General features: G+C 41.8%; 1 protein-coding gene across 1 annotated transcript; it reads left to right on the forward strand.

Annotated features, from left to right (window-relative positions):
* Positions 1-382: 382 nt before the first annotated feature.
* Positions 383-12,245, forward strand: fam193b (family with sequence similarity 193 member B). The gene is made up of 10 exons (XM_030145151.1): positions 383-661; positions 1,815-2,093; positions 2,682-2,868; positions 6,281-6,505; positions 6,987-7,398; positions 7,538-7,721; positions 8,738-8,971; positions 9,058-10,144; positions 10,258-10,333; positions 10,426-12,245. Exons 1-10 carry the CDS (start codon positions 503-505, stop codon positions 10,520-10,522), a joined length of 2,940 nt encoding a protein of 979 aa, XP_030001011.1. The 5' UTR covers positions 383-502; the 3' UTR covers positions 10,523-12,245.
* The last annotated feature ends 4 nt before the right edge of the window (positions 12,246-12,249 follow it).

Here is a 12,249-nt window from a genome sequence, read left to right on the forward strand (position 1 = left end):
CGCCCCCTTGTTCCAGGCACAACATGCATACGTTTGACGAGTTTCTTTTTCGCTGCTGTACCAAATTGTTATTCATGAAAGCACGATTACACCGCGTTAGATGTAAATAAAAATACATTTTGTGGCTCTGTTTGGCATAAATCATAGCAAATGTTCTCTCAGTAAATGTACTCAATCATAAACAATCGTTTTAAGGTGATTTGACCAAGGAGACCTATTCTGACAAGAAGTGGGCGGGTTGCCCTCACTAGATATGGCGCTGTGTGGCTTCAAAGCCTGAGCAATTCAGCAATTGTATTCTATGTAGGAGGGTGAGGCCTCTTTGCCAGTAGTATCTTTAACCTATGAACTCCTGAGTGTGCCAGTCCTCCGCCATATTGACTGTTGTCTTGACTGGAGGAGATAGAGAACATTTTGAGGTCCGAGAAGAAACGAAAGTGTGCTCTCAAAAACATCGAAACTGGTGCAAACTTGGCCAAAGCGTATTATAAACACCATCGTTATGGCAAGGAAGAAAAGCAAGCAGCAAGTGGTTACCCAGAAGGATCTTGTGCCTGGACAGCAGACGGTACCGAAGAGCCCAGTCTCTCCCGGCGATGCAGCTGGCGGTGGCGGCGGAGATGCTGGGCTGGATAGGCTGGCCACTACCAGGGCGAACCAGGTAGCTAGCAGCAAGCCAATCGCTGCCTTCAGATAGGCTAGCTAGCCTGTCAGCTAGCACCTTTCTGCTAATCAAAGCATCCTCCATTGTGTTTTTATATTATGTTGCTAGACTCTGCAGAGGTGAAGTTATATACACTGGTTAGGTAGAAAGCTATTATTGCCTTATTCTAGTAGTCATGAACATATGGCTTTCATGACGTTTGATCTGTAATTAAATAAATAATGCGCACAACTTGGTGAACAGAATCGTCCCCAACAGGCGGCTTTCAAGGAACTGTGGCTAGCAGTGCAGCACATCTTTGCCCGGACAGGTGACATTGTGCCTTGAACAAGTCGTCACATTTCCAGCGCTTAGAGCTCTTCATCCGCCCAGCTAATGTTAGCTAGAAAGCTAGCCGGGTTATCATCTCTAGCTAGCGTGCTGCAAACGTGCTTAGTGGGAAGGGGACCTTTAGGAACCACATAGTGAGCATTGGCTAACCAGCCACTAGCTAATCAGCTAGTTAGCTAAAAGACATAACGGATTCATACGTAGGGTAGCTAACTGGGAGACGTGAATCTGGTTATTTATTCACGCAAAATGGACTTTTTATATTAATTTGTATTTACCGCACTGTATTATTGTAGTCTGTCAGAAACTAAGTCGATGTCAAAAGTTTGAAGGCATGCAGTAATCGGCTAATCATGCCTTTCTAAGTCGGACTTATTATCATTATCATTTAGTAACTTTATGATAATAGCTTCCCTTAAAAACAGACCATAGCATCCTGCACGCTGAACTCCTGTCACCTTGGCAACAAGTGAACTTTACATCTTTTCTGTGAGGTTTATATTTTGCTGCTCAGGTTGATTAATTACTTATTTTTACAATAATGATGGCTGCTTTAATGCACTTCCATAACGGAATATTTTAAAAATAAAAGTGTTAGTAGAATTTGGTGTGTATTATGTTATAATACTTATTTTATTGTGAAAGTTTATTTTATTTGAGTGTATTATTTCTGTAAAGCTTTGAAATTAATTTTTTTGCTAACTCTTTGAAGACCTCTTGTTTTTTTTCTACATTGCTTCCATGTTATCATGTTATACAGTTTGACTGTGTAATTGCAGACAAATGCCTAACTGCATTGTCCTCTTTTTCCTCCAACTAGCCTATGCACACCTGCTGCCTCTTGTGTCACCGTGAATTTAAGGACTGGGGAGCAAGCTCTGTGAACGGGCTCCCTGGGGGACATGGGACCAAGCTGGCTGATGCCGTGCCTGCACTCTCCCAGGCCTTATTGCGAGAGGCACCAGGTCGTAAGCTTGCTGATGCGGTTCCCTCACTGTCTCAGTCCCTGTTGGGAGAGGTGCCTCTGTGGATCTGTCAGAGTTGCTGTAAAAGTGTAGAAGAAGAGGAAAGACGGAGCACCCAGGAGCAGCCGACATCGGTAAATAAAAGGGGACTGATTTGGGTCACATGATGGGGTCCTTTTCACAGTTTTTTTGTTTTTTGTCTGCTTTTTTAGAGGTTATTTAGGGTAAATTCTATTTTTGTTTGTTACATTTGCATATTCCTTCTCACTCAAAAGGTTGCCCGGTCACCCATCAAACATCACTTTGAATCAAGTTTGAATGTGTTTTCTCTATTGTTTCAGAACCTTTGTATTTTTGTGTTTGTGGTGTTTTAGAGTAGGAGCTGCTTTTACTTTTTATTTTGTGGTGTTGTTTACAAAAATCATGTTTTACTTATCACAGTATTTAAGCCTGACAGCTGGTGTACATGGTTCTTAGACATATTCTGGTTTTTGGCAGCATTTTTGTGAATGTTTGGCTTTGCAAAGAACCCAACACTAGTGATGCATATTTTATGTTGCTTTCCCTTGTGCTTCCATACTCCCAATAATGGGACCCTAAGATTTAAAGCCACTGTTTATTGATGCTATACTTACAAAGAGTTAGCCTCTGTATACAGCTTTGTGAATAACCCATCGTTTTTTTTGTTTGTTTGTTTGTTTTTTTGTTTGTTTGTTTTTCAGGTGCCATTATCACACTCATCCTCGTGCAAGTCCCAGAGCTGTGGGAATGGTTACCCAGAGCAAAGTACAGTGGACTGGGACCCGAGTTCCTTCCTGTCAGCCCACAAACTGTCAGGATTGTGGAACTCTACTCACACCAACGGAGGGGAACTCTGCAACCACAACACTTCTCCACACTCACAGCAAGGTCTATCATTATTTAGAAACAGATAGATACAGGACATCACTACATTGTAATCGAGCTACAGTACATCAGTGAAATCCTAGTAGTAAAATGGGCATAATAGTTAAATTCAGTCAGAAGGATTTATTATATCTGTAAGTGTGACTGTTAGCTTAGTTACCTGTTAAAAAATGTGTTGTACTTGTTTTAGATTCGGCAACTCTGCAAGTGTTTGCTTGTTATACCTTAAAGCAGTGTATGACTTTCACCACAATTTTTTTTTCAAATTTGTAAAACCCCAGTGATAGCCTAATTATCATTAATCCATTAGTCTTTCCGTGCTTACACACCTGAATCACTTCCCTCACGGTAAACAACTTAGAAGATGACTCCTTTATAAACACAGTCTGCTTGTTTACATGACAAACTGAAACATCACTCAGGCCTTTTTCAGAAATTTTGTCACAAAGTGCATTGTGGGAATGATGACCACCATCTCCTTGGTCTTCCCCACACTGATGAGGAGGTGGTTCCGCTGACACCAGTCCACAGAGTCCTGTGTCAGTCCCCTGTACTCCACATCGTTGTCATCTGTGATGAGGCTGACAAGCACTGAGTCATCTGAGAACTTCTGCAGGACACAGCCGTCTGTGTTGTGTCTGAAGTCTGCAGTGTAGAGGGTGAAAAGGAAGGGGGCCAGAACGGTGCCCTGGGGGGCCCCCATACATCAGGTACAGAGGTCAGATGCACAGTCCCAAGCTCTCACAAACAGGGACCAGTTTGTGAGGTAGTCCAGGATCCACTCCACCAAGTCAAAGTTCACCCCTGCCATCTTCAGCTTGTCCCTCAGGAGTTCCAGCTCTCTGGTGTTAAATGCACTGGAGAAGTCAAAGAATAAGATTCTCGCAGAGCTGTCTGGTTTCACCAGGTGAGAGAGTGTGCAGTAAAGCAGGAAGGTGACCATGTCCTCCACTCCAATCCCAGCGCAGTAGGCAAACTGCAATGGGTCCATCGCTGAGCCCACCATGGAACGGAGGTGGCCCAAGACCAGTCTCTCCAGTGTCTTCATCAAATGGGATGTGAGAGCCACTGGCCTAAAGCTGTTGAGGTCTTTAGCATGTGGTGTCTTGGACACTGGCACCACACAGGAGGTCTTCCAGAGCTGTGGTACCACTCTCAGCTCAAGGCTCAGGTTGAAGACATGTTCCATTACTCCACACAGTTCATCTCCGCAGGACTTAAGGAGCCTGCAGCTGATGCCGTCTGGTCCAGGTGCCTTCCTGGCTTTGACCCCTTTCAGCTCTCTTCTCACCTGGACTGATGAGAAGGACAGGGATGGGCAGGGGGGCTGTGGGCTGGGGAAGTGGATGGGTGCTTGAAGCTGTGAAGTGGTGTGGGGTTGAGCTGGGCCAGGGGTGTGAAAGGCTGAGGGAGTGGGGCCTGGTCCAGGTGTTTGGGTGTTAGATTTTCTTAGTCAATCAATCTCTTTATTTGTCCCCAATGAGGCAATTACTGTGCAACAGTAATACACAAAAAAATATTTGACATAAATAAGTGCATAGAAAAATTTTACAAATTAAAAAAAAAAATTGTGATGAAAGTCATACGCTGCTTTAAAAGATGATGCGTGTAGAAGCAAGGTTTAATTTACACTAAGGTCTGAAGAGTTGAGTAGTACTTAAAAATGTTTGAGGACAAGTGTTTTATGAGAACTGTCGAGTGAACTAAGGTGGTGAGGAGAACTGACAGCCTTGCTAGTGAAAAAATGTATTCTAAATAATTTTACAGTGTTACATCAATATGGCTCTGCAGCTGTCAATGTGTCTTCAAATTGGCAATGGGAAAGAAATCATTTAGCATTCATCAGAGTAGTGACAGTGTGTTATGATCATCATTTTCACTCACATTATTGTACTGAGCAGATCATGAGGCAAATATTTTACAACTGTTTGCTTATGTTAATTTGTGCTTCACTACTCTTGAGATTACTTGAAAATTCTGAATTCTTAATGTGTTCCCCTGTTTCATTAATGTGTTAAAAGTGTGACAAATCCTCTAGCTTTACTTCATGTTTTTGATAGAGTCACACATTGGTTTATTTTCAATTTTACAGTTATAGACACTAAAATATGACATGCAGCAATAACATTGTTGTACTTTAAAGCTAAAATATAAACCATAGAATTAGTCTTTATGGGATATTTAAAGGTGCGGGAGACTTTCGTGACCAGTTTTTCATCATATCTGTAAAACCTCAGTCACAGCCTAAGTATCACGAATCTGTAAGTCTTTCTGTGATTACTCACCTGAATCTCTTGCATTACGGTGAACAATTTTGAAGTGCCATCCACCATAACAGACCATGTGTGTGACCATGGAATATTATATGGATGAAACACACATAATGTGAAATGGCTGAAACGCAGAAACGGCTGGAGGAATATGCATAGAGGGAAGGGAGCTCCTGCCGTTTCCACGTCGTGTCTTTAGCAGCTGCCGCTGCCAGACAGCAGCATGGACCAGCAGTTCCCACAATGTACGTCGCGACACAATTCCGAAAATGCCCGAGTTACCTCCCGACTGTAAACATATGGTTTGTTTATGATGGATGGCACGTCAAAATTGTTCACCGTAATGCAAGAGATTCAGGTGAGTAATCACAGAAAGACTTACAAATTTGTGATACTGAGGCTATGATTTAGGTTTTAAAAATTTGATGAAAAATTGGTCACGAAAGTCTCCCGCACCTTTAATATTCTGTCTTTTGAGATTTTATTAATTCAAAAGAAATGCAACTACATTTATAAGCAAGAACAGAGATGACCAGGAGAATATTTGTTGTGGCAGCTATCGCTGAAGTAGGAAGTTGACATGCCATCTGTGATCTTTGTCTGATTTCATCCTTGTTTACGGTGTTGTTCTTTCTTCTTATCACTTGTAGTAGTCACTTGGAAGTTGTTGGAGTTGTAGTTCAGCAAATTCTCAAATGCGTTATCTTGCCAAATTGTGTTTGAACTAGTGTGAGTGAGTTAAGTTCGTCTTATCTAATGAATGTGTGCTCACTGACTGGATTTGTGCCATCTGTGAATGGAGAAAGTTATAATAGAAATTATATATTATAAACATTTGTTAAGCTTATTATGCTGATTTGCCGTCTAGGTTGTAACAAAATTCTGTTGAGGAAAGAGTCAATATAGGTTTGTGTTAAGAGGTGGAAAAAATGTAATTACTGAATCAGATGTTTGCACCTCTACACAGTGTCGGGAGGAATTTTTCAGTGCAACGTGCCAAGAGTATCACATGTAACATGGCACTTACTCTTTACTCAATTAATGAACTAAGCTCTGAAGTTGCTAAAATCTGTAAAATTGAAAATGATAATATTTTCCTGTAATTACAGCATTGTATTAAAGTACTCTCCCTATGAATGTTTTAGCTCCAGGTGTAACTGCAGGATCGTCCTGTCATGAGAAACGAGGACTTCATGAAGCGCCTGGAAAATCTGCTAAAGTGTCGGGGACCAAAGTCTGCCCGTACAGTCACCCCTCATCCCAAAATTCCAGTGGATCCTCTGCTGGGAGCCCCTTGTCTACCTCAGCAGACCTCTGTAAAACCACTCCCAAGCACTTCAAGACCATGTGCCGTCGACCAACGCCACCAGGTCAGGAATTTATCTTGGATGTCATGCTTAAAGTTATTCTTGTACACAGCATAAGGTGTGAAGTGTTTGTTGAACAGATGTCACTCAAACAACATGGTTAGTTTCCATATGCAGAGGTTATTTATTGCTTATGCTTAATTCATTATATCCTTAAAAGCTGATAAACAACGCTTGTAATAGTAAACACATCTTTTTTTGTTGGTATAAAAATCACCTCAGTTATTTCTCTTACTTAAATTGAAGTAAAAAGCCAGTGTTGGGATTTTACTTTACACTCGACTTCAAAGTAAGCTCCGTTCATCAGACTCCATTTAGACCCTATGTAAGTCATTAGTGATAATTACATTACTAGTAATTGGCCCATACATATGGAGGATGGCTTTCACACACTTGTTCAGGTAATAAGAAAACCTTTGCAATAGTTAGTGTTTCCCAGCATTTTCTAAGTGCTCATCTTCATCGTTTGTTTTCTTTTGTCCAGGTGAAGCCTTCCATCCCAATGACCACCATCAACATACAGACTTGTCGGTACCCCCCAACAGTCCTACTGGCCTGTCTTCCCAGCATTCCTCACTTCTCCCCCAAAAGCCAAGCTCTGGGCAGCATGTCCATGTAACCTCCTCCTCCGGCACTGGTGTGGCAGCTCACGCTCCGTTCTCCCCGCTGGTACCAAACCTTCACGGCCCCACGGCCAAACTCAATTCTCCTAGTCCAGACAGCCCAACATCTGTCCATAAGCCAAGCCCATGCAAAAACTCCCACATTCCCGCTGTGAACTCTCAACACAGCAAACTGGGCACGTCTATGATTGGCTGTAACCACGCATGCAATGGGCATAGTGGGGGAACGGTGGCTTCATCCAATGTGGGCCATCTGACAGCTGGAGCCTGCAGGTTAGTACTGAATACTAATGAATGCATTGCTTGAGTAAGTTTGAGAAATTTCCCTTGTTGCAGAATTTCAGAATACAAATGCTTTCTGAGTGCTCATATCAGTTCTCTCTTCTTTTTTTTCTTTTTTTTTTTTTTTAAGGGACCAGGCATGTAAGGGGCATAAACTGACAAATGGGACATTGTGCCATCCTTCATCAGAGCTGGAGGAGGGGGAGGATGAAGACAGTAGCTCTGAGAGGAGCTCTTGTGCCTCCTCCTCCACCAACCAGAAGGATGGGAAGTACTGCGACTGCTGCTACTGCGAGTTCTTTGGACACAATGCGGTATGTCTTAATTATCATTTAATCAACGTCTGTTTGCATCTATGTGAGAATAACCACACAGATGCTCTAATGAGACAGCTATTTACGTCAACAAGTACGTACAAAACATGTAATGTAACTTGTAGTATATTTCTTCAAGGGAATTGGTAAAGCCTAGGATTTTCATTACTGTACTGAGATTTGATTCATAAAAGATGATGGATTTTTTTTTTTTTCCTCTATATTTATGAAAGGTTGATGGTTTGGGTTAAATAGGCCTGTTTACAACGATAGCTATGTATTAATAAGCCTCTCTGCCAGAAGGTAAACATCGTACAGTAAATCTTACAGTAGTTTACTTTACCTGGATGTGCAGATGGGTTAATTACAGAATTGTGTATGCCATTATGTACACCTTGGTAGGTATAAATATTCACATGGTGAATTCAGCGTCTGTGGTAATTTGTATCGAAACAGTTGGATGAAACCACAAAAAAACATCAATACTCTCATTATTTCCATATAATTTTCAACTGTTTGAGACTTGACTTGGTTAACTCCTGGGAAGTGTGTGTGTGTGGGGGGGGGGTGTAGCTGTCAATATCAGTAATTCCTATGTTATAACCTTTGCATATTTCAGTTATTGATGTCAGTTCTGCCTTGATTTCACTTTCAATTTTTTTTTTTACAAAGATGAACAGAAATGCACATTTCACATTATTAATGTGTTTGGCATTCAAAGCTAATAAATTACTCTTCTGTATTAGATGCACTGTAAGTTAGCATAAATGAACTATTGTTAGGCTTATACTATACTAGTGGCAAAGATGATCTGGAAAAAAATTATAAAATGAAATTTTTGGATGAGTGTTGGTTGTGACATCCTTGACCTCAGGTGTAAATGCCATGATTGGCCACAGACACCTAAGTAGAGGAGCATCTGCCTTAACTAATATGCCTTGGCCGAACTGTGATTATGTGATAAAACTTGAAACAAAGGCTATCAATATTAAAATATGTTTTTTTTTCGCTCACAGCCCCCAGCTGCACCAACGAGCCGGAATTATGCTGAAATCCGAGAGAAACTCCGATCGCGCCTGACGCGGCGTAAAGAGGAGTTGCCTCAGCGTCAGGACTCAGAGCTGACAGTGGCTGGTGCCATTGACAACCGGGACGTGGATGAGCTGCTAGACTTCATCAACAGTTCTGAACCCAAACCTGTCAACAGTGCCAAGGCCGCCAAGCGGGCGCGACACAAACAGAAGAAAAAGGTAATTAACAAATGAATGTTGTTTTTCATTTTAACAGGATTTCTGTGTACAGTATATGGTTCTGATTTTGTCTGTGTCTATTTCAGGAGAAAGCCCAGCAGGGCAACCTGGGCGCTGCAGGCAGCGACCCTCACTCCAATCCATCGGAGCCTGCTGATGAGCACATCCCTGATGGTTCTGAAGCCAGCAGGTTGTTGGATTGGCCACAGCTGGAACTTGAACGCGTCAATAGTTTTCTCACCAGTCGGCTCGAAGAGATTAAAAACACCATCAAAGACTCAATCCGGGCCTCATTTAGCATGTATGACCTCAATCTGGACGTCAATGACTTCCCAAAGAAGGCAGCCACACTGGAGAGCAACCATTTACTCTCCCATCTCAACGGTTCCTCAGACCTGCAGCAAATAGACCTTGACCTAGCACCTCTTTCACTGGGAACCTTTAAGAGCCACCTGGATTTGGTTAATGGTTGGGAGGACACAACCACTGTCTCATCCCCGAATACCACCGCCACCACCACCACCACCACCACAGCATCAGGAGTCACAGCTGGGTCCAAAGACATCCAGAGGTTACACACTACCCCTAGTCTCTCCAAGCTCATAAGGGTTCGCTCTCCAGAAAGGTGTACTTCAGCTGGATCTGAGATTTTGCCGCAGGTGCCAGTCCAAGCAACAGCTAAATCAAAGGAGGATTCCATCGACTCCAAGAACAACACAGCTGGTAACGGGGGTGCAAAGTCAAAGAAGAATAAAAAGCAGCAGCAGCAAAGACAGGAGCAGTGTGTTTTGGAGCAAAATTCCAACAAAACCACCAAAGCAGTCCCTGTGAATGAAACACAGAAAATAAATGAGTGTAAGGTCGTTGAAGTGAATTCAAATGGCTCAAAAGTTTTGAACAAACAGCTCCAGCACTCGGCGGACATCCAGAGAAATGGGCCCAAGAAGGCTGAGGAGGCCAGATTTCCCAGAAACACAACCAGCGGCACTAACGGTGGCCTTTCCAATGCACAAAAGGGGAAAAGCGACACAGAGACGCGTGGAAGTCGACCTGAGCAGGAATCAGAAAGCAAAGGCCATCCCTCTGTTTCTGCAAACGGACAGCAACTGCAGCAACCAAAGGGCAAAAGCAAGAAGAACAAGAACAAGGGTGAAAAATCCAGCAGTGCTATCGGTACAAAACATTAATATTCAACTGAAAAAGAGAAAACATACAGAGACTTTATTTACATGATTGTGTACGTGATTGTTCAATATCTAATATTTAACATTTCTGTTATTTTCCAGATGATGTGTTTCTCCCTAAAGATGTGGATCCAACTGAAATGGATGAGATCGATCGGGAAGTGGAATACTTCAAAAGGTGCGTTCTTCATCTTCACCCGATCTGTCTCACTGAGAAATATTCATTGCATCCCTAATATGGTTTTTCCTGTTTGTCTGTGCTCCTTATAGGTTTTGCCTTGATTCTGCAAAACAAACACGCCAGAAGGTAGCAGTGAATTGGTCCAACTTTAGCCTAAAAAAGGTTCCTTCCAATGCAGCTCAATAAATTGGATGAGTGCCAGAAGAAGAAAAAAAACTTCACACCACAAACTCTTTCAGTAGAGCGCTATCTGGCCTGAGGCCTTCTCTCATTCCCCTGTTTTCTTCTCTTCCTTACTAAGCCAAGGGACCCTGGTTCAAAATCATACTCCATTCAGAGGACTGAAACAACTTGTGGCTAACAAGCCAGGGATCACTCAAGGCCAACTCTACCCTTTGCTATTACTGCAATGTTCACTGAGAGATGCAAAATGGAAAAAAGTCTGTTGAATCCACTGCATCCATGTGCTTAAGTATGTAGTATGTAAACAATTACCTTACATGAAATAAATGTTTTTTATCACAAATCTGAGACATTTTAACGTTGTTAAACTTCTGAATGCCGATCCAGTTGAATTTGGTGCTCATTATCGATTCTGCATCGGTACTTTACTGCCCACTACACCAGTCCGAGTAGACACTAGAAATGGTTGATTTTATACTGTATGTAATCTGTCATCATGGAGCACAGGCCAAATTTGACCAGATTGTAGTGACACACAGTTGTAACCTCCTTTTCTGCAGGAGGTTCACAACAGAGGAGATTATTGCAGTTATTTTAACCGCTTGTCTTTCCAGTGTTTTCTCACAAGCAGACTGCAGTGCATTTGGTGTTTGTTGATGTTTTTTTTTTTTTTAAATCGGAATACTTTTTTCAATTCTGTCATGTGATCAACACAATATTTAGAAATCTATGATAGAAAATGAAATGGCAAACACTTGATCTCCCAGCTTACACTGTTATCTTTTGTGTGGAATCATGAAGCAACCTTAAAACATAATCCATAAATGTCTGACAGTTTCCTGTGCACCAACAACACTAATATAACCTTGTGGGAAAATATCAACTTACTGTGTTTAACACTTGATTCACAGGATGCATCTTGAAATATATAAGCAGGTCCCCATGCATGATGTTTAGAACAGAAGAGTCTAAATACTGTCCCCCCAGTCCTGTATTGGCCAACGTTTAATGTGTCTCTTGCTTCAATGTCAGTCCTCCCATGGTGTTAACCTTAAGCAATTATAACTTCGATAGTGTTACCCAGTATACAGTAGATCTGTGGTCTAATGCCTTGTCAACATTCTGCGGTCTCTTGTTCAGTAGAAGTCCTTTCTCACACTTGTTTTAACTTCTATATTCAAGCAGTGACAGGTGCACCGGTGTGCAATGCTTTTTTTAACGTTGGAACCATCGAACTTTGTTTAAAGCACTTCATTTTATGCTTGTACATATTGAGTGATTATTTTGGGCCCTTTTGAGCCTTTGTCATGAGTTTCTGGGGTGTGTGTGTGTGTGTGTGAGATAAATATTTTCAACCATACCACTCTCCCTGTACTGTGACTTGGTGGCACCCTCCACCTCAGCAAGCTTCTCTGAAGACCCCGTCCTGATAATCCTGGGACGGGGACCATGAGGTTTACACCAGTAACCGTGTTTCAGCTGATGGCTTTCTTTGAGATGGATGATTTCTTTCCTGAGTCTGTTGGAATTCTGTTTTCATATAACATCTGATGCTTTCCAGGTTATATTCAGTTAGAGAAGATTATCTTACTGTCCGAATGTAGATTTATACTATACCTATAATAGCCAAGTGTATGTTGGCTTGTTTCTTTTTTTAAAGTTCACTTTTGATACTGTGAAAAATCTTTCGTACAGAAAGATTAAAAACAATACAGTTTTGACAAAACAGT

Source organism: Sphaeramia orbicularis, chromosome 10 (assembly GCF_902148855.1).
Source record: "Sphaeramia orbicularis chromosome 10, fSphaOr1.1, whole genome shotgun sequence".
NCBI lineage: Eukaryota > Metazoa > Chordata > Actinopteri > Kurtiformes > Apogonidae > Sphaeramia > Sphaeramia orbicularis.